The sequence below is a fragment of the Botryllus schlosseri genome, chromosome 8 (assembly GCF_051294905.1).
Source record: "Botryllus schlosseri isolate E-star chromosome 8, Bs_hap1, whole genome shotgun sequence".
NCBI lineage: Eukaryota > Metazoa > Chordata > Ascidiacea > Stolidobranchia > Styelidae > Botryllus > Botryllus schlosseri.
In genome coordinates this window covers 9,343,441-9,366,984 of record NC_137243.1, presented here as the reverse complement: position 1 = coordinate 9,366,984, position 23,544 = coordinate 9,343,441, and the positions used below count along the sequence as shown (strand labels likewise).

The window sequence follows — 23,544 nt, the reverse complement described above, 5'->3', positions numbered from 1 at the left end:
GATATGAATCGAGGTGCAGAGAAAATATAGTATTGAGTTTAGGAATATAACAACGTTCTCAACCTGACGTTTCAACGCGCATCGACAACACATGCCGACCTGTATCTACTTCGCCTCCTTGTCGCAACTCGTTTCTGCTTGTAAGCAGGACATCTACACAAAACCACGTACTCGCCGAAGCACCTCAAACATAATTCTGTCGGAGCGCTCGCAGCTTCTTGATCGGTAGGTCGCGGGTTCAATCGGCCGTGTCAGACAGACAGACGACGTACAGATTGCTATCGCCGTTTTTTCCGCTCAGACAAGAATGGTGGATGCAGACGAAAATAAGCCAGACCCTCTCTCTCTCTCTCTGATAAGGTATTAGGAATAAAGCTTACAATGTAACTCGATAGCAACTGGTGCAAAAAAACTGATCGCAATCTAACCATAACACCACTGAGCAAAATACACGCGCGAGAGGCGAAATATCGTATATTCTCTGTGTATCTAATCAACAAATATCAAATAATTCGCTAGGCCTCGTTGGCCTAGTCCAAATCGTCAAGGCTTCCAGTGACTTTGCACTTCCCTTCCAAATCCTCCGGAGTAACGTCGCTACAACCTCGATTGTCGGACATTTCGAGCTTTTTCCGGGCGCCGGCCTTCGGGGACACGGTCTCGCGCTTTTCGCCGTCGGGACTGCTCATGCCTGTAACACATCGGAATGCTCAAGTAGCCTTTGCCTAATTGCAATACTTACTAATCCCAAGTGGTTATGTATTTAATACTACTTTCACTTCAGATTTTAGGCAGAACTTACTGGAGTGAAGATTTGAAGAGCTTCTTGGAGGTACAGAACTTCGATATGCAATTGAATGGTAAATTTACGTTGAAATAAACCCGAATATTTTCGGCTATTACTCGTCAGGGGTAATCGTCAGCTGGTAGGGAATTGTAACATTGTAACATTGTACATGAACAATCGTCACATTTAGTGCTACGATTGTTGATATACTTTTACAATGTTCTGTGTCAGAGCTGAAAAAATTTGAGTTATTTAAATCATCAGCACAACGGCGCAAAATAGCCCCTATATCACGGTAACTGAATATATTTTCGAAATTCAACGCGTGTGCAAGTGTAATCAGTAATTTTGCGTTACACCCTGCAATTTCGTAAGTAGCTAAAAGTAAGCGACCCCTCGGCCAAATCGACTTTCCGAAACTTTTTGGACCTTTCATTTTCTACTCTGAGTAATTTTGGCATGTCTTGGAAATTGCTGCATCTACTCGTAATTCAGTAGAAATTTACGTCGTTATCTCTACTTTGGTGACTACTTAGACCACCTCAGTCGAATCATCAGAGCCGCATCATCCGACCATTCTTCTATTGAAATCGCCGCAAAAACATGACGCACTCACCGAGTACCTCGCGAATAACAGGGGCGTAAAATGGTCCGTACGCCGCCCTGTTCATGTTCACCAGTTTGGCGTACCGCGACGCCGCATCGACCAGCGCTCCCGACATAAAAGTCAGCCCTACAGGCACCGGTGGCAACGTAGTCGGAGAACGGGTCTGGACACGGCTGGCGGAAGAAACGAGGTAATCCACTGTTCTGTCGTCTGCAACACAATGGTCATAAGTCGGTCGATTATACCATCGGTTCGCTGATAATATCGAATTGCAATCACACTTTGAAAGAAATGTCGGAATTGGCAATGAGAGGTAAAAAATAGCCGCAATTTCCGTCACGTTACAACGTGGCAGCGAGTCGGAGATCTTAAATCTGGGATCGCTAGACTGCGAATATACTTCTTATGGTTTGCAGCTGTTGACATGCAGCCTTTGTAGTATATTTATTGTAAAGGCGTTCAAATAAATGCTCTGAAGTTTTGGAAATGCGTCTTCAAGATCGATTTTGAATATTGGCCGAATAGATCGGAATTATCGGCGAAGGTAATGTAACCGCAGAATATTGCCTGTTCTGGGTATACGACCACATTGCACTGTAAGTCAAACTGTGTCTTCTTGGACGAATTACAGTACCTTTCAGCACAGCACACGGTAAAATTGAATAACGTAATAATGAGCCAAAATCGAGAAGCACTGGTGCATCGCGAACTCAGGGTAAAAAAGGTCAAATTACGCGGAAACAGGTGCTAGTTAGTCGTAAGCAATCCAAGTATATTTATCGGTGCTATGAGAGCTCACGTAGCAACTTAAACACGGGGTGCGTCCGTCTGTTCTTCAGAGTCACGATCTGTTCTCGTAGCGCACTTTCATTCGACGGTCTCACGCACCGGGCCAGTTCAGGCCCGCCGCCTTTCGCGTGATCGACTGCGTCCTTCCAACATTGCAGCGACATCCCTTCCAGCACGCCGGTCCTGATAAACAACGGATATAGAAAGAGAGTCTTTCCTTTCATCTGACCGAATCACATAAAGAGACAGCGTCAAAGACGATACAGAAAAACGTGGCCACCGTAATCACGAATCAGTATAGTACAAGGATGTTCGATAGCACTTTAGAGGTCGACTGGATAGACCTATGTACAAAATGTTAAAAGACAAATGGATAATAATAACAAATAAATAATGGTAGCGAACATATAGGCAATCGAGTGAATCTTTGCGAGTCAGCTGCTTTCAGCACGGAGACAGGTTTCCTGCGCGCGGCATATCGGCACGTACCTCGTGTTGGCACTGGAAGCGGTGGGTGATTGAGTCCTTCTACTTTTCGAGAGTATGAGAGTAGGTTTAGTACCTTAGCACTTATTGAAGTGTTTATGTATTGACGGGGGTGGTTCTCTACGTTTTTAGCTTGGGACTGTTCAAAAACGACATCATCTGGAAGTAGAAAATGAAACTTACTGAAAGATACTGAAGTATATTTCAAAAAGTAGATTTGGACGAGGGCCCGCACCGCATACATTTAGCGGTTAATTATAGTTGGCTATGAAATTGATAGATCTATATTTGCGACTAACGACACTACAGGAGCAAACTAAAGAACATATTCAGTCACCCGGTAACTGTTACCGAATACAGGGGGTGGGGGGCATTTTGGGTGGTTTCCATGACCATTTCACTCGCACAAATACTTTCTACTATCTAAAGCAGTGCTTCTTAACCTTTTTTCCGCCAGCGCCCCTATTAAAAATTATCATGTTCCAGCGCCCCCCACCCCCATATTGTAAGGACTGTAATAAAGGCAACGGGTAAAAGGAAGGGCCGTAACAGTGCTTCGTCAGCCCCCCTAAAAATGATTCTCTTGCGCTCCCATAGCGTAATCAACGAAACTTCAGAGGGCTTCGCCCCCAAGAACCCCGTCGCGTGATTTTGATGGTCAGCAAAGTTTGTGTGGCCTGGTCGCCCTAGGCGCCAAATTTTATATAATACATGAATGAATAGGTGGTAATTGCATACATATGTCGCTAGAAATTTTTTATCCTCTCAGCCCACGTAATCAGATTTACAGTAGAGCTGAGTGAGCTGTCTTGGAAAATGAAGGCCATTTTAATTAATAGTGTGCCCGTTGGTACCATTACTTCATTACATGTTATTTAGTCACCTACTCTTGTCTGCTATATAGTCAAAAGATATTGAAACGCATAAACGTATTAAACTAAAGTAAGCACACGATTCAAAATTGGTATTTCTTCACTGGCGAATAATTTTTCTTTGATGGATGTTATTTCATGTGGGGTGCAGATTGCGATGACGTGATAATTCGGCACAAGCGATTTAAGCACCTACGGACAATTAGAATTATATACATCGATGTTTACGGTCAACATAAGGGCAATCCTATTCGGCTAAGGGTTTCTCGCTGAAGATCTTTCAGCAAACTTCTCGGAGTCCCATATTGGCCGGAACTTTATATGGCTTTGTGCATCGTGGCGTGGTGATGGCCGACGCCGAAATGCCTATTTCTATTTTCTATATTTATGCGTATTTTTCGTGGGGGGGGGGGGTCGTCAAAACATGATGTGCAATTAATGTTCATTCACCGAAATAATATAGGGCACCCTTGTGTGATGCATATGTCCGCTCACATTGAATTTAGTACTGTACCCAGTTATTAATTTAAATATGAATGTATTCCAAACAAAGCAACTCATATTATATAGCGTTCATGTGAGGTTGTGGACCACAACATTAGATAGTATCGATCACCCTTTATGATACAATGAAGAAATATTATGACGATTTAATTTTTTAGCTTTCAAATACAAGTATATTTAGTTAATCATTTCGTGCACAAAGCTTCAAAACATATTTTATTTACAGGGGAGCTCACTCTCAAAAGTGATATACAGTGCCTCTTTCTTCGATTTCCACACGCTGTGCGCTGCAGACAGTTCGAAACCTTTTGTAGAAAATACCCCTAGCAAGCCTGACCGTAGTGTTTTAACGGGAAATTGGGGATCTAAAAGTACGCGTAATTCATTTTACATGAATTATAATAACCCACTACATTTATGAATACATATGTATCAAACATCGTCGTGTGGAATGTTAATTTGCTCCGAATACTCATCAGGCATATGTCCTACTACTACATCATCAACAACAACAACTGCAAAGCCATTTTTCTTCAGCGCCACCAATATCGCCCCCTGAGCGTTTCCGCCCCCTTCAAATTCGCCAGCGCCCGTGGCAAGGTGAAAAATCACTGATCTAAAGTGTAGGAAGTAAGTTTCTCAAATAAAGACCTTAAAAACCAAAAATGGAAATAAGCTGAAAACATCCATTTGAGTAAGAATTGCAATTGGACAAAACCGCCTTGAGTACACAGAAAAAGCAGTACTTCGTTACTGACCGACTCTGTCTAGATGACATCTTCGGACAAAAAAAAAACCACTCACAAGTCTTGATTGGCGTCCGGCTTCGACAGCGTCACAAGATTTTCCTTCGACTTCTCGAGAAACTCCCGGTGAGAAGCGATCGGCTGCCCTAGGACGCCGCAGCTGGTTATCATGACCGACGACACCAACACGATACGATCCGCGTCGGTTTTCAGAGATTCTATCCGTTCGCGGTCCATTGCTAGAGTCTACCCAGCCAAAGTAGCATTTGATTAATGGAAACAATTCGATGAAAACTTGTCACACTCACTTCCGGCAGTTCCTTCATGTCGAAATCGCACGACAATATCGTGCTGTACGCCGCATTCAATATCGATGTTGGGGACAATTTGGCGTTTTCGATATCCGAGTATTTCTTTTCGAAGGAGTCACTGGCGGAAGTCCTGGCAGGTAGAGAGAGAGAGAAAGAGATTGAGTTTTCGTTAAACCGAAATATACAAGTATGAAGAAAATTTGAAGTCACATTTATTTGAATTGTTCCCTATTGAAAAACAACACAAGATTGTGATATAATGAGAAGATAGGAGGATGTCGATGGCCGCCCTAGTACGTGAAGGTGATATGTCAGATCATGGTCCGTTAACGTCGAGGACTAACTAGTATTCATTCAGTAGAAACTTCTTGTATTTCAAATTGAATATGTGGACAATGTCCACAGGAAATGGTACGTGACTATCGCATAGCCATCGAAATATTGTCTTACGGTTGTGGTCTGGCATACTTGATATGTTTTCAGGAATTCGTGATGATCATATTTATGAGAAATACAAATACAAAATTCAATGCGACAGGGCTGCGACAGTCCTGTGATACCCGATGGAATGAGCAAAACAAACAGCGACATTTCAGATCGCGGCAGCTTGGGAAATAAAAATTTCAAAAGGAGCATTCGCAGGAACATTCAAAAGTCGTATCATTTCTTGCAAGCACGGCATCATACCCTTGTAATCTTGAGTTGTCTCTTTTCATCTGTTGGTAAAGTCGCTCCAATTCGCTCCGCAGCCTTTGATACGTGTTGCTAATCCAGTTACGAGTATGCTGCAGGCCGTCTGCAAACAGAACACCTAGTTCAAACTTGAAATTGAAATCCTAATAATGCCTTGTTAAAAACAGAGGTGCTTATTAAATCAATCACAATATTCGCAATCTACTAGTACCAGGGCTGTGGAGTCGGTAAATTTTACCACCGACTGCGGCTCCGACTCCACACATTTTCAATATACCGACACCGACTCCTGAGTCTTTAAACGTACCGACTCCGACTCCAACAGTATTACCAATTTACTTCGAAAATTATATGCCACACTGTCAATTGATTGACTATCATACAACCATTAAACATATGCAAACATGTGATCAAGGGTGGCATGGAAAATTGTTTCAATGTGACACAGCTCAAATTATCCACTATGCAATTAACATGAAAGAACGATTTGCTAAATATCCACCCTTTGTCATATTTTATAAGTATTTATAACATGAGCTCTCTAATATACTAATATGTATGAATCATTGAAATATGACATATATCTAATCCTGTATATTCAAAATGTAGATAAAAAATCCAAATGTAGCTCTTGCACATGTGTATGAGTCAGCAACTAATACAGAGATTGAACTTACTAATTTTCTAATTACACACTATACTGATTACAAGCACACACACTCTTACTACTAATAGACATTGGTCATAAATTAAATTCAGTTAGTAGTCAAATAACATAGCCTATGTCTAGTCTACATGTACTTAGTCAAGTATTCAAGGACTACGACTTGCAGTCTTTCTTAATCAACCCAAACAGCTAGAAGCTACACTACAAATATTTTCAATTTTGTCAAGAGGAAGCATCGTTGGTTACATTTACATCAATTTTATAATTTTACAAAACCAGCCGATGCATTTGCTCTGCCTCAGTATCATGGTATAATTCCAAAAGTTGCATCAATTTTGACTGCATCACGAAAATGCATATTGCGATTTTCTTCCTGTATGCAACTGAATTGTCATTTGCAAGTAATGTATAATTTTATCGATATCAGGGGTGGCCGGCTTTTTCGGCCAAAGGGACACATGAGATTTACGAACCATTGCGTGGGCAACTGGAATGTTGATAACCTTTTTTTAGTCATCCAATAGGAGCGAACCGATTAGGTAACATTGCAAACAAGACTTATATTAATACGCACTAAAATTGATAACAATTATATCATGAAACTGTGCAGTGTGTAGTCATGCCCTGGTCGCGCGAGGCGCGAAATTTTTGTCCAAGGTAAAGACTGAATTCTATCAATAAATATGTTACTAACAGATATTGCGGGTCGCATCTGTATACCACTCGGCTCATTTGGCAAAGACAGAATTATTCGACGTTAGCAATATCGACGGTTTCGGCAAATATCCCTCTATCATTTTGTGCAAACGTTTCGTCGACGACGATCTCGCTGCAAGTGCACAAGCTAAGCCGCATGTTGGACAACACGTTATCTACTAATTGCGAGTATAGTTAGACTCAATTCTGTAAATAACATGTATTTATAATTTTCAGAAGGGGGCTCCAATACTGAATTCTAGAAATCTAGTGACAATAAATCATGCGAAGTGCCAGAAAAATTTCAAGTCAAATAAATCTGCTACGAAATATTCTACTTTATGGTCATATACGGAGATCTGCGATAAATGCGTGGCTGGTCCCCGGATACGCCAATGCGTCAGAGCTGGCTGATGTTTTAGTCATCATCAAATTTCGTGGTCAGGCTAATCAAATTTTGGTTGGCCTTGCAATTTTACCTGATATTATAAATAATTTCGAGAATTACCTCGCAGACCACACAAAAGCTTCTCGCGCGCCACATTTGGCCTGCGTGACACGGGTTGGCCGCAGTGATTGGTGGTACATAAAAATGATATTGAAAATCCTTTGAAAGCAATTCTTTTCATGATTGAGAAGTTGGAGTCGAAGTCGAAGTCAGGGTCATTTTCACAAACTCCGACTCCACTCAGTATTTTTACCACGACACCGACTCCAGCCATTATAGTTTTCCTGACTCCGACTCCATCAAGCGAAAATTAGCCAAGCTCCGACTCCGACTCCACAGCCTTGACGGGTACATTACGATATTATTTCGACAGATCAATAACCGGTTGTCATTGCGGGCCATCACAAGTGATCAAACTTCAAGACGAAGCGTTACCTGGTGAATTTTCGAGAATCTTGGCAAACTGCGACCTCTCGTACTCAAACTGCCCGCGCTGAATGTGCGGACGGATGACTTGGATCGAAAAGTTAACAAAATCAATCTCCATGAGGTCGAGCACCTTGTAGATCCCCCTACAAAACAAATGTGCAATTAAGGACGCTATGTTCCGTAACACAATAACATTAGAAATCCAATTACCATGTATCGTACGAACCTGAACAATTCGACAACATCGTCAATGCATCTCAGTTCAGCTACCTGGCTGTCCCTTACTGGCGCGCACATTGATGCCATGGTGTCAACGATGAAGGCGGCAACGTTTTTCACATTCAAGCTGCCATTTTCAGCTTGCTGACGAAGGAAATCGAGGTCAAGGTATTCCTCAATCCTAGAAAACAAACCAAACCCGTAACACAAATATGGCGAGGGTATTGCCGTCAACGATCGAAGGTCACTTTGCAAAACGTGTTTAGAAATACCTTTGGTGAAACGTAGTTTTTCGTTCTTTGGGCAGTAGTGATAATAGAATCCCCTTGATTTCTTGAAGTAACATGAAGGCATGATCGTAAATCGGTGGGTCGCTTTCAATCCCAGACTTTAGGCAATCCCAAAAGGCTCGATGCATTACTTCCGATATATTTTTACGCATTCTTCCTGCCATATTACAATATAATTTTTGCAAATTGTATTCAAACCGTGTAGACGAAATCTACGTACTCAGGTTTGCCTCTGAGGATTTGTCTTCAGGCGAGGGTTCTTGTGGTCGATCGGGAAGTTTGAAGTTGCTGTCAAAAGCTATCTCGTGAGCTAACTTTGCCTTCTGCGCTCGTTCTTCGTTGAGTAAGTTCTGTTTCACGTCGGACAACAATTTCTTTCTAGGCGGAGACGCTGTATCCAAAATTTATTGTAAAAAACAGATGGGGATGGTCGGATATTTAGAGTATCGTGGCGGACGGCTGCAACCGAGTCGCAAGGTGCCGAGTCGCAAGTCAATTCTACTTTTATAGCTTTGACTCGAGCCAAGTCTGAGTTCGAGTCAGAGTTCAAAAGTTCGAGTCCGAGTGTTATGACTAGAGTCCGAGTCCAAGTCATAGTGTTCACTGTTCATTTTCGTGTTCAATCCTGTTCAACTCAATTTTTTACAACTCATTTTGGGTGATATTGAATACCTCGCATTCATTCCTCATTTTACACAGTTTTGTCCCTATTTTTCAAGTACCAGAATAGATGGATGACATAGGCTACCAATAGTGTGTTAACTCGACTATTCTTCGAAGTTACAACGAAATGCCCGACTCGGCGGTCCAAGTCTCGAGTCATATGACTTGGTCGAGGCATGCAAAATGACTCGAGTACAATTCGAGTCAATACACTAATTGAAAGCCGACTCACCAAAAATTCGCGACTCGAGTCATTACAACCGTGACGTGATATATAGGCACATGATGACATTTCGCCGCTAATAGAGCAACTATCACAGTAGTAGGCTTGCTGCCCATAATGAATATAGAGAAATGGAGCGCACTGTGAGTGAATGCACTGGCATTGCTAGTTGCTACTCAAGTGGAGGCAAGATTTACGCCGTACATTTCTTCTCAGTTACAAGTACAAAAATTACCAGACAAAACTACTTCAAGAGGAAGTAGAAAATGAAAGGTCTCAAAAGTGAAAAGTAAGTAATTTTGAAAGTCGATTTGGTAGAGCGGCAGTTAATCTGAGATGGCTAATGGCCACTTTTCGGGATTGAAAAATGACCAATGTCACTTTAATAATAGATAGAATCTTAGAAGATATACCGTGACACAGGGGCTATTTCACGCGTTTCTTATGACAATTTTACTCGTCCTAAAACTAATGTTCCAATTTTCAAAATCAAAATGTCTTCAAGCAGTTCAAGTTGCCAAAAACATAACCAGTTGAACAAGTAGTGCAACCTGCTTGGGTACTCCGAAAAAGTAGAATTACTTCGTTAACGACTACCTCCGGTTGGTCGTAATTGATGAATCACATTTCACTTGCTGGATGACCAACGGAAATAAGTTTGACCGAAGATCTTGCATCATAATAACCAATACAAAGGTTTTCTGATCACATCAGCAAAGTGAGAAATATATTATGGCGGTATTAATCAAACTGAGTAGTTTTGGTAACAATCTACGCCTGGTTTTTGTTTCACAGCCCGGTGTTCAGAAATATTTTCAACTTATTGGTGCCCAGTGAGTATGATTGCTGCACGTAAATAGTTTTGCAAACGCCTGATCCTAGTTTTCCCATCACATCAGAAAAGTGAGAGATATGTTATGGCAGTATGAATTAAACTTAGTAGTTTTGATAAACAATCTACGCCTGATTATTGTTTCACAGCCAGACGTTCCGACATATTTTAATGAGTATGATTGCTGCACGTAAATAGTTTTAAACAGCTTCTTTGAGGTACAGAACTTCAATATACAATTGAATAGTACATTCATATTGAAATGAACCCGAATATTTTCGGCTGACACTCGTCAGGGGTAATCGTCAGCAACTAGTAGAGAATTCGAAAGAACAACGTATATCAACAATCGTAACACAAAATATGACGTCACCAGCACGAAATGTCGAATACGAGAGCGTTCAATGTACTATTTTTAGATGATACACGAACTCTTTTTGTTGACACAGCCTTGGCTGGTGTATTTTGATAAAAGTCGACTCCAAGGCACACAAATGAAAGTGTGAGAGACCCTTTCCGAGTATGCGAAATCTGTCGTCTCGATAATTTTTCGCACAAGCGGGATTATTATTAGTACATTGAACGCTCTCGTATTCGACATTTCGTGCTGGTGACATCATATTTTGTGTTACGATTGTTGATATACGCTGTTCTTTCGAATTCTCTACTAGTTGCTGACGATTACCCCTGACGAGTGTCAGCCGAAAATATTCGGGTTCATTTCAATATGAATATACTATTCAATTGTAAATAGTTTTGCAAACGCCTGACACCGGTAGTGCATAGTCTCTTGCTGCAGCGAGCACATGCACATCACGGTAGCAATAAATGCTTCAATGGAATATTGAGTCATGCAGTGCCATTTAAAAGCCACATCCTGCTTACCACTCGGTGAAGAGTCAACCATGCCAGCACCATCGACATCACTTCCTGCAAAATTAAAAACCTGTTAGCTTAGTCAAGCTTTTCATTTTCATTAGGCCAACTAATGCTTATCAAAGACACTCACCAAAATTGCTTTCCTCTTCTCGGGATATAGCGTCGGCTTTTTCAGCGGATTTCGGAACAGTCTTGTTCGGTGTGCAAGGATGTTTCACTGAAAATTTACACTTGTGAGTGACAGTGATCAATTCGAGCATACTTAGAACTGGAAGTCGAATGAAAGCCACAGCCACTATTCACTACTATTCAAAATCAGCATATTGACATCCTAATCCAATAACAACATAATCCTTATTCGCGGAAGCGGCACAAGTATTTATAGTAGTTGTCATAGGCCTTCTGGTACTTCTTATAAATGAATGCTGCAAACATCAGGTTAAAATGCACTCGAATTTGCAGAGCTACACAATGCCATGAATACTAGAACCGTAAACCGGGGTAACTTTGGACTTAAGGGTAACTTTGGACACTAAGCAGTTAAAGATTTAAATGGTTAGTGATGGAAAAGGGTTGCCGCTGGATGTCCAATTCTTTTTCATGAGGCAACAGTACCACAAGTAGTCTCAATAAAAGGTGGATTCATTTCACAACCAGATAACCTTGACCCAACATTGATAAATCAATGGCGGGGTCAATTTCATCAAAATTGATGGCCATTAAACTTCTTACAACCAAACATAGATAGCATGTGATTCATGGATTCAAAACTTGGCAGCAGATACCTCTTAAGTAGTCTTAATCCATGGCAAAAATCTCAGTGGGCTCACCCTTAGATCAATACAAGAAAATGTGATGTCCAAAGTTACCCCGTCGAATTTTATCAGAACGGGGTAACGTTGGATAGTGAAAAATGTGATATTTAGAGCTGTGAAAAGTGGCTGCTTCATCTGTGTCAAAGTGTATCATCAACTTTATTCCTTATGACCGGCCTGATGGCTTCTTAAAATGGAATGAGAAGGTTAATAAATTAGGTTTGCCAAAATATGAAAAAATGAGTAGGCAATGAGCAGGCGCGTAGCCAGCCGAAAAATATGGGAGGGGTTTGAAATGAAGAGGGCGGGGTTTCGATTTTTATAGCATCAATTCATTAGGGTTAAGTAATGCGTAAATGACGATCATACAATCGCCTCGCGTTGACGAACTTACGCGTATGATAAGCTTGCCAACGTGTCCAGAAGTGCTGTTAATTAGCGAGTCCCTGATCTCTCGCGAACAATTGAATACGCGAGCTTTCTCAACGCGTATTACGCGCATATCAACGCATATTACGTAACGTCGGCGACGATTTGCTCAAGTCAAAATGTCCGAGTTGTTATGGAATCTGTTCTATAATGGCACCGATTTCAGGTGGTTCAATTTCAAACTTTTCTCATCTTTTATAACTCAAGCATTGACACGCATCTTCCGGTGGTTATGTTCAAGTATTAGCGAAAATCAATCAAGTATGTACGCACCGTCGCACGTACATGTTTGAGGTCGATCGCGGACATTCCATGTCATTCAGTTTAGCGATGTCATTCTTTAATCACAATCGCAAATCCGCATACAATCCATCGAGAGATAGGAGCCAAAGCATGCTAGGCCTGAGACGCGATCGTTATTAGGCTAGCGATGATATCTTTCGTATCAGGCATATTGCGGATGCGATTGTTGTGTAAGCCAACGATGATATAGTGCGGGACAGGCAAAGCAGATGCGATTGTGCAGGCGATGGTATAGTTCGCACCGGGCCTATTGCAGATGCGGTTCTTCAAGCCAGTAGAACTAGGCTTGTTAGAGACGTGATAAATCAGGCTAGCAACGATTGCCGAGCGCGCGCCAATCGATGACTTAATTTCGCAATCATCTCAGGGAGATCGATTCTCGTTAGTTTTTGCCGTGCTGGATGCAATCGTTGCTAGCCTGATTTATCACGTCTCTAACAAGCCTAGTTCTACTGGCTCGAAGAACCGCATCTGCAATAGGCCCGGCCAATTGGCCGCGCGCAAGCCTGGCTTGGCTGTGTTAGCGTAGATTGAAGAATGCCGTTTGAATACAGTGTTCTTCAGATAACCTGTTGCTATTTCTTTGTTCTTTGTTGATATTAAAGGTCAACTGCATCTTCATAGACAACTTTGCGGAATCATGTTCAGAATTTTTTTTCATACCGAAATGGCCGACTTTCCGTATTTCAAACTAATCGGAAATTGCCGTAATTTGGACCGAAAGTCCCAATATTGGTATGTTTACAGAAAAAGCGGAATGTTCATTGTGACGTCATGTAGTTGACATCTCTTCTGGCCGCTGGAGATGTATGCTATAGGGTTGGCGGTCTTGCAGTAGCGGGGCGCTTATTTTAGTTAGTTATGGCGGAGGTTTCGCTTGTAATGGATTCACCAGGCGAGTCCGAGTACTCAGATGTCGAATGTAAGTATGCTTTTTCCTCTCACTTACGAAAGTAATGTTGAAACGAGGACACGTTTCAAGTGTTGATGTGCTCGATCCCATATCAGTGGAACTTCTTGCTGCTCCGAAAACGAGGGGTCGTTTGAGTATGATTATTGATGACTATAACCTAAGGATGTTAGTGATATATAGTATGATCAGCCTAGCTTGCTCAGCTTAAGCCGCTTGTCTAGACCAAATGAAATACACAGGTATGTGTAATTTGGTGGAGAACCTCCTTCCAGTTATTAATCTTGGTATTATCAATTACAGTTGAGAGGATGGAGGTTGCCAACTTATGCAAACTATCAGGGGAGAGTTGAAGTGCTGCAAACAGGTCCCTCGAGCAACGAATGAATTATTAGTGCATCACAGCATTATCAGGATTTCAATCAAGAGTATGTATTGGAGATTGTCTCGCTATAGATATCAACAGGAATATTGTCATATAATTATAACATCCAGTTTGATGCATGAGCGAATGAGTCTCATTCACATGAAATGTTGAGTCGGGTGCCAAATAATTACCCGTCAGTAACACAACAATTACGCTTTTCAGGAAGCTGAGAAAAACTGTACACGGAAATTTTGTTTGCTGGCCACTGGGATTCTGCAACAAAAGCCAACGAAAAATCCTGTCTGCACATCCGATCAAATCCAGTACTTTCAAAGGATTTCAATTTTACAATGCTTCGTGAAGGAATAGTTGTATTGAAAATAATAAATGCAACATAACCAATCCATCAACAGTACTACTGTGTCAGGGAGAGAAATATAGAGTTTTGTGTCCAGCAATAGCTTCTTTCAACTAATTTTGACGATGCCGTTTGTCGAATGAGGATGAATCATCATAATAGACCTGGTCGACTCGGCCGTTTCTGGTCTTGCTTTAATGAATGCGTCAACTTCATCATTGCAGGAATCTAGAGCAGGAGTAAAAATATCACTGAGTTTTATAACAAAGTCGAATCGAAGGCAGTAGACCTATACCAAATGCTGTTCGGAAGTATCATAAAAATGAAGGATTGCCAACTGCATTCTACCTAACTTTACGACTATTATGATGATAGTGATAAGTTTTCATCTTTTACTGAGCGGTCAATATTGATAGGTTCAGTCACAGATATCTGACACTCCTCATTCAATAACTAAAGTAACTAATATGATGACATGACCGCACATGTACCGTACACAAAAAGAAGTGTATTTTCAAAAGTAATAGCAACTCTTCCATTAATAGGAGGTCAGCGATATATAACCATTATACGACATGAAGTCAGCAGGTTATGAACTCCCTTTATAGTAACTAATGCATTTATAGATCTATTTTTCTCAATTGATTTTCAAGTGTTTTTATTTCAGACTACGTACACTTCTACTTACAAGTTTTTCAAGGCATACATATTTCAGTTATTTGCACATGCACGTGAGTGTAAACAATAATAATACTTCGATGACTACCATACCACAGTCAATACTACTATAAGCGGTTAGTTACACTCTTGCAAAACTATAGCTGACACAGTACATTTTCACTTACCGATTTCAGACACTTTGTATAGCTTTAGAAGTGCGTTCCTCTGACATTACCACAATGTCACTGGTGCGTGGAAATAAAGTATGAACGGCACTACTGCAGTACGTCGGCAAGAGTTGCCCGTGTTCAGTAGTCAGTTTTCTTGCGTGTTGCGTATCTCGGATACTTCATTGAAGCAAGATACTCGTTAGTGATTCGCATTTGAAAATGACTCTGCCTTTGGTTGTCTATAAGTCCGCACTTTTGGTCTTAATGGCGTCCCGTCGCCTGTCGGTATATGGATGGGTTTTGGCAGCGATGTCAATGCATTGTAGGTACGCATATTGCGTATTGGACCAACCATACGCGACATAACATCTGACTCTATGAATTATCTCCTTCACAGCTTTCATGATCCCACTCAAAGACCCAAATCCACAGCAAATCTAAGCAATAATCCCACCTAACAGCCAACAGAAATAACAAGGACTTTTGTTGTGTCAACTACTTGACGTCATTTCACGGCTGGGTGATTTCGTTTCCGTTTTCCGGAATTTCGATTTGTAATTCAAATTAATTGAAAACTATCAGGTAATTTCAATTTTCATTATTTTATTCATATTCCTAACCACATAATGTACGAAATAAGGTGAAGTCATTTTGAAGATGCAGTTGACCTTTAAGCCGTCAAATTGTAGATCAAAGTTGCGTTGCCGTGTATCGGTGAATGCGTGAGATTAAGCATCCAATTGTTGAAGCATAGACCTAATAGAGTTCTAGATTTGATGAGATCGCGGACCACGCGACAATTCTGAATTACGCGTCGCCAGTGAGGTGAATACTGCAATACATCTGATATTATTAATACTAATTACGCGCGTTCGGAAAAGCGACGCGACGAGTTGTAGCTACACTGTGACTGTGATTACATTATACGATATAACGACCTTGTCTCCCTTGCACGCACGTGAAAAAAAGCCCTCTCTCGTCTACTGTGCACACGAGAGAAGATGCGAGAAAAAGGCCATCATATGTATCGGTCATATCATTGCGCAAGAGCGTGCTACAAATTAGCTAGTGCTACCGACCGACGAAATATTGAAATGCATCGAGGGGGGTTTCGCGTAAATGGAAGGGGTTTCGCGCTTCAAAAGTCGGGGGTTCCGACCCCCGAAACCCCCCCCCCCTGGCTACGCGCCTGGCAATGAGCTAAGAGATTGTAATCGGGTGTAAGCTACTTCGAAAACTTATCACATACTCCTAAAGATGCACCTGCTGAATATGGGATATCGTAAATTACGACAAATATATCCATCAGAGGACATAGGAAAGGGAAAGTGTATCTTTTAAAGAACAGTAATATTTTTGAAATCGGCAATAAATCACGGTAACATGCTTAATGTTTGCTGTCGAATGCTGACACTGCCAGTGTTATTTATCAGTCCCAATTGGTGAAGGCATGAGGGAAAATTGAGATAAGGGATGAATAAGGGGGCATTAGCCTTCATAAACTACCTATTTTTGGGGGGGAGGGGGGATTAGGTGAAAATCATGCAATAGGCCAGACATATACTATTTTGTTTCAGTTTTAGCCACTGCTCTCATCAACTCTTACCAAATAAGACTCATTTACGAGGTTTCATAAACAATAGAGTGTAAAGGCATACAAACAACTACATTGTCCAAAGTTACCCCACATGCATGGGTAACTTTGGACACGGATAATTTACAAAAATAAGGTACTTATTTATGACCATGAAGATTTTGGATTAGTTGATTCTAATCTTTGCTCCATGACCCCTGAAAAACACAAAACTTGCCTCCCCAACACCCTAGCATTTCCAAGATACAAAGCGTAATTGTTGAAAATTGTCCAAAGTTACCCCGATTTACGGAACTGTAATTGAAGGGTCACATGTACTATAACTGTTGGTTGAGTCAACAAAAATTTTGGTCACAGTGGAATTATGAGCTGCAAGGGATCCCAAGTTCACAATACTGCCCTAGACCCGCATTTGACCAACATCCCTCCAGTAGTACGCCAAACCGTAAGATACAGCTCCCAATATTTCAGTTGTAGGGTTTAGGAAAATCAAATACAGAAAAAGACAGAGTGATTGGTTAGAGCAATTTGGCTATCCAAATTGAAAGCTTCCAGTCAACGTTAATATCATCTGAAGACTAAAAGGCATTGTAAAAATTATTATACTTATTCCCTATCTCGTTGGTTCCTTACAAATGTAGATGCAATGAATTATGAGCTGCAAGAGATCCCAAGTTCACCATACTGCCCTAGACCAGCATTTGACTAACATTACTCCAGCAGTACGCCAAACCGTAAGATACAACTCCTAATATTTCAGTTGGAGGGTTTAGGAAAATCAGATGTAGAAAAATACGTATTGCTTGATTATAGGAATTTGACTATACACATTTAAAGCTTTCAGCCCACGGTAATATCATCAGAAGACTAAAAGGCATTGTTAAAAAGTATATTATACTTATTCCCTATCTTGTTGGTTCCTTACAAATATAGATGCACGAAGTAGATATAGTAGAATAGAAGTAGAAATACAATGAACTCAAGGTACCCGCCTCTAAGGTATCACAACAGGCACAGTAACTCGGTGATATAGAAGTGAACAAATCTCGGGCATCGCACGTCAAAGCTGACTGGAACCTAAATACTAGAGACATGATACCTGAGTGCCAAACAGACATCCCGGAGTCACAGACTCATTCTAGACAAGATACTCCAAAAATTTCAGGTTTCAACACAACCCAGACACATTCCAAAGTGCCAAACACTCGTAATGGGCAAAGAGAGGGTTGTATCTAATTTGACAATGTCGCCAATGTCACGTGTATCTATTTTGTCAATGTCGCCAATATATAAGGCAAAATAGATACACATCGACATTGACAAATTACTGGATGAATGCTTTGTTTGTGGGCATTGGGGACATTGATAAAATAGACACACGTCGACATTGGTGATATTGACAAATTAAATACACCCTAAAGAGAACATAGACATATTCAAGTGAAATGTATTGAGAGACGACATTCAAATTGTAATATCTGCGCTATGTGAGTAAAATTGGTTACCTCTGAGGAAGTCAACATCCACAAAAAGAGTACAATACATTTCTTTATTCATTATTTAGATTATTATTGTATTATTAGATTGAAAGACTTAAAATAGCCAACGAAGGAAGCACTTTCACGCATGTTGTATGGTTATCGTGAACTTCTAGATACGTAGGTGATATTTTAGTGTTGAATGACATTTTTACATATTTTGATGTTTTGAATTGAATAGGCAATTGTCGTTTATGTTTAAGGTATTGTACCAAAAAATATCAATCTTACTGGAATCTGAAGCGTGTTCCTGTAGATTATTGCTGTGATTATCATCTCTTTTCTCCATTCTTGAATAGTTGTTACTTGGTAAGATGCACACTGCTTTATTTATGGCCTAATCGCAATGACTTAGCAATTCAAAATGAGAACTATATAAACTGGAAACGCCATAGACAAGTATCAGATTCAGAATAGCGTTTATTCAGTTCCACTAAAGCCTACACTTTCCAGAAACACAAACACAAATGGTAGCATAATGCAGAACTAGGCTCTACAGAGGGGAAAATTGAATTCATATAAGACAACCTGGCAAGTGACAAGCGGTGTTTGACGAATTATCTCAAGATTATCATTATAGTGCACATGGATTTGGATATAGCATCGCTGAGAAACCTGTTTTTTCACACGCACAGAGCGGCTTGCTACCTAGCCCTGGACGACTGAACTTATTCATATACCGAAAGTGCCCATTTCCATTCCTATTTCCCCTCCACAATTAAACAAGGGGTACCAGTACAGTATACTCTGAAACCGTCTTTTGACATTCAGTGTCAACGATTTTTATGACTAATATCTGCTCAAGAGGGGCTACGATATAAGCTGGTCAGGTATTGGGTACACCAGCACGTCCTGCATATAGTGTATATACTGCCAATACTGGTAACACTGCTGCTAGTGCAAGTCTGCCATTGCCACTGGTGAGACCACTTCGGCAGTCCGGTACATGGAATAAAACCCATACTAAGAGAATCCCAATGGTATATATTACGAAACATATGACTTCGTTGTACCGCAGCTTTATACGGGAGGAATCATGGCATCGCATAGAAACCAGGCACTCAATTGTTAAGTTTTTAAGTTCTAGAAACTTCCAAATACTCACAAGGCGCTCCTCTCTTTGTTTACGACTGTAATAGTAGTCTTGCTTAGTAATGTTGATGGTCGTGTGCACCCAGCCGTGCGAGTATCATGGCTCATTCAAATTTCGTCGCCAATACAGACCAAAGCAGGGTTCTTCAACCGGGTGTATCGTACACCCTGGGGTGTACCAAAATGTTAAAAGGGTGTACCACTCAGATGGGGTGTACTGGGATGAACCAGCTCCACATTAAAATGGATTATTGACTATAGCTATCACAAATAAATAGGCAAGTTTATGCTTCAGAAAATGTTGACCAGGTATACAATTTCGTACAATGTTTGTATCAGCTGTACGGAGCTTGTGAATTAAATTCCCTTTGTGATGCCGTATGGCGTATGCAAATGCGTCTCCTCGTCATTTAGACGCTGGTAATGGACCTATTGTTCCTTTTTGGGGTAGAAAAGGATGGAGTTGACATGTGTTCAGCTTGCGAATTGTGATAGATGTCTATAATGATTCATGCGGAAACCGCAGCGAGAGCTCAAACATTTTGAATTGGTAGGTTTCTTCCTGTGAGATGCTTATAAATAACGCAATGTTCATAATTGCCATGGCGTGGGCAGTGGGTCTTGGGTCCAGTTCGAGAACCACTGTGTTAGATGGTGGTCCGGTAACCTCGAGACCGGATTGATATTTAGCATTTCTAATGCGTTGCAACTTTGCTCAGCCTGATCTCAACAGCGGCCAGAGGTGGCCAACCTGCAGACATATGGTCGCATGCAGCCGTCAAGCAATAATTATGTGGCTCGCATCTCTAAACACAACGAAATTAACGTATGTTGGCGACCTGCAATTTGAATTAACGAATTGGTTCCCAAATCCTTGAGAGGTTTTAATTAAACTTTAAAATTTTATTCACGCTTGGCTCGATTCAGGGTGACTTGGAATTTTCGTTTATAATATAATAGTGCAATCTGAGCCCCACGGGTAAAATGCGAACAGCAGAGAAATAAATGATGTACCCCATAAGAAAATACCAAGTCGGAATCGTGTGCGTCTCATCACGAATGAAGATTTTTGGGCGATTCCAAAATATATTTCGACTATGCCTACAATTCTGAAGGGAGGTCAACGAATAACAACATGCAACAAAGTAATTAATAGAAACCGGAAGATGCATTACCATTAATTCTATGTCCAAAATTTTCGAAGATACCCTCTCCCATCAGCTCCTACCGGTTCATCTAACCTGATTTGGGCTAAGAATGGATAAATATTTGATAGTATTGTACGAAACAACCAACATTGTCGGCGAAATTCTTCCAGGTGGATAAATTTCTCGTCCTCTGCGCGACTAGAAAAGTAATTCAGATAACTTTTCCAAACATTTATACTCGCGATTTCGGTGCGTAGATATAGTAATTATAAGCTTGTGGGGGATGTTCTGCTGCTACAGTTAAAAACTGTTATACGCAAGATAGGCTATCTCAAGAAATCAGTGATGGCACAGAACACCACAAAGGCTCTCCGCGGTGCAAAGTTTCCAGTAGCCAATTTAACATGAGTATATGACGTTCGCAGATCGGTCATGACGACTCTCCGCCGGAATGCTGCCGTATATGCTATATCAGTATATACTATATATATAACCGAAATACGGCCGCGAATAGCAAAAAGGTTGAACATGAACACCCCTGTATTAGGCTTTCTACACGTAATCGCTGTGTTATGTGGTCAGGGGTGTATGGGTTTCGAGTAAACGATAAAAGGGTTTACCACGGCGAAAAAGTTTGAAGAGCACTGGAGTCCTTCAAGCAAAATTAGTAGAGTTGCAGACCGATGCGTTGGACCAAAGAATTCTTTGGGTTGGACTACAGTGGTTGTATATTGAGCAATCTCTATAGCTGACGATCACGGGGGTTCGGTATGGCTAAGTAATGCCGTGGTCTGGCAAATAGAATGAGTTGGTTTAGACTACTTCGGGTTGGGCTAGGACTGTCTGGCGGTTCGGAATTAATCCCTGCTAAGGAGTTACGGGTTGAAGCCCAGAGGTCTGACCTAGCACCTTACACGCTATCTGTTTCTCCGCACCATTGCTACGGCCTGGATCTGTGACCAATTAGTCATTTTTCAAAAATATATTTCGTTTCATCTTAGCCTTTATGCATGCTACGGTTTTATGCAAGGAATACATTCTCCACATTCTTTGTTTCTATGCATAACACATATGAGCAAGCTGGAAATTGCCAAGTTTATGTAGGCTATCAGTTCGATTGAGGTCACTGCTCCGCAAAATTCCTTCTTCATTTCGGAATCAAAAGCATGCCACGGCTCATGCTCGTCCTCTTCGTCTAATTACAATATGTTTGGGTCGAAATTTAAAAAAACGCATTTCTCAATTGCTTTATCAAATGAACAACCACAACAACTGTGAAACTGAATGTCGCCGGAAGTCGTCTTCGATTATGTTCAATGTCCACCATGGTCCCATGTCAAAATGCATGCAGATTCCAACGATTATTAGCAGCGCTCGAGATTACCGGACGGCGGACATTGAGCTGACATATTGACTTTGCCTACGGTCACATATGCCGCATTTTCATCGCTTGCCGATCCTTTTTTTACATAATATTTTGTTGCTTTTCATTCAGTGTGCATTGTAAGGTGTATCCATCTTATTAACATGCTACAGGTCAGGGTGTGCAGGGTACGGCGCGGGGTTATATGCGGCCCCTAATACGTTTTATCTGGCCCGCAGTAGGCCTACTTAAAAAATATATTGAATAAGCCTTGTTACTACTATCCATTGGAAACGTACGTTTGTACCCCTCAAATACTTCCACTCCTATACAAAACTGACTTTTTCAAGGCCGTACTGATCTCCACGTGTTTATAAATTGTAACCAGAGGTGGTCAAAGTAGTCAAGAAAGCTACGAAGTAGAAGTAGAAGTAGCTCGAAAAAAATCTACTCAGGTACGAGTAGAAGTACTTCTTCCATAAGCAACCTAAACCTACTTGCAGTAGAAGTAGAATTGACTGACTACAAATATATTAAAGTAAAGTAAGTAGTTATGAAAACGATCATAACTCGCTCGCATGGATTGTCAAAAGCAGCAAATTGAGTTATGCGAAAGGTGCAGATCACAAAATATTACGACGTAGAAGTAGCGAACATAAGATCTACTTGAGTAAGTCGCAGAAGTACAGGAAAACTACTTGAGTACTTCGAAAAAGTAGAAGTACTTCGTTACTGCGCGACCACCTCTGATTGTAACTCGCATGCTAGTCCATGCTCAAGATTACCGGACCACAACTGACCTGTCGATCTCGCCCTCCATGACATACTTTCTTCTTTACTTTTCATTCAGTGTGCATGCCTCCTCATCTTTTATCGCCTAGGCCAGGGTAGGTGTCTGATTCCATATAGTCTACTCCAAGTCGCTTCGACACCTTCCTATCTTTTCACTGCATCGCTCTTTTCACTGCATATCATTTTGTGGTGTATTGAACTGATAAAAATTGCTAATAAACCAATGATGATGATGATGCTGGTCCACGACTTTTTGACAGTAGTGGTTACCATATTTTGAGGTCCGAAAAATGGGGAACAAAAAGTTTCAATAACAGACACAAAAACGGGGAATTTATACATAAAATTGTGTTTCTTGGTGAGTTTATCTTTTCCATTTATTTTTTAGTCAACCTTCGCGGCAATGTCTGAATAAAAACCCGGTTTCCACGGCTAGTGGTTTATTGACCTTCCCGGCAGTTCCAAAAACAAACAAACAGGGTTTTCACGTGTAGTCCGCGGGTTAGTTAGCGTAGTGGTGACGATAAACGCCTGCTACCCGGGCGGCCAGGGATCGATTCCGCGCCGGAGGTTTATCTGGGCTCCTCTTTCCCCGTTGCGCTGTTCTTACGGCGACAAAAATACCAGAAAGAGACCCGAGGAATGAACGCACTCACAAGAAATGGAAAGAGCAAGAAAGAGCCGCGGAATTGAGATTAACATCAAAAAAGAACTGTGACATCGGGCAATACGTCGAGGTGGAAGCCAGTTTAAGAGACCGTCTGGTCTTTCGGCATCATCCTATCTGTTCATTACATCCCATTGTATATTGAGTGTGTCTTGATCAGATGAAAATATAATCTGAGGATTATTGATAGTGGGTTT

The 23,544-nt window shown here is 41.1% G+C and overlaps 1 protein-coding gene and 1 long non-coding RNA gene across 2 annotated transcripts; one reads left to right on the top strand and one right to left on the bottom strand.

Annotated features, from left to right (window-relative positions):
• Positions 1–458: 458 nt before the first annotated feature.
• LOC145445650 (T-complex protein 11-like protein 2) lies at positions 459–19,083 on the bottom strand. The gene is made up of 13 exons (XM_080323854.1): positions 18,517–19,083; positions 11,272–11,358; positions 11,148–11,192; positions 8,765–8,935; positions 8,527–8,701; positions 8,262–8,435; positions 8,042–8,178; positions 5,790–5,898; positions 5,100–5,232; positions 4,850–5,037; positions 2,194–2,366; positions 1,404–1,604; positions 459–691 (listed from the first exon to the last, which is right to left on the bottom strand). Exons 1-13 carry the CDS (start codon positions 18,572–18,574, stop codon positions 531–533), a joined length of 1,812 nt encoding a protein of 603 aa, XP_080179980.1. The 5' UTR covers positions 18,575–19,083; the 3' UTR covers positions 459–530.
• Positions 13,289–14,371, top strand: LOC145445652 (uncharacterized). Its single transcript, XR_013917098.1, has 2 exons — positions 13,289–13,610; positions 13,902–14,371. It is a non-coding gene; the product is annotated as an uncharacterized LOC145445652 (long non-coding RNA).
• Positions 19,084–23,544: the final 4,461 nt, after the last annotated feature.

What these genes read in the sequence shown, in the direction of transcription:
- LOC145445650 (XM_080323854.1), bottom strand. Translation starts at nt 18,574, where the DNA reads ATGGAGAAAAGAGATGATAATCACAGCAATAATCTACAGGAACACGCT. An exon ending in GGTTGACTCTTCACCGAGTG is followed by an intron (nt 8,936 to 11,147) that starts GTAAGCAGGATG and finishes TTTTGGATACAG; the next exon opens with CGTCTCCGCCTAGAAAGAAA. An exon ending in AAAACTACGTTTCACCAAAG is followed by an intron (nt 8,436 to 8,526) that starts GTATTTCTAAAC and finishes TTTGTTTTCTAG; the next exon opens with GATTGAGGAATACCTTGACC.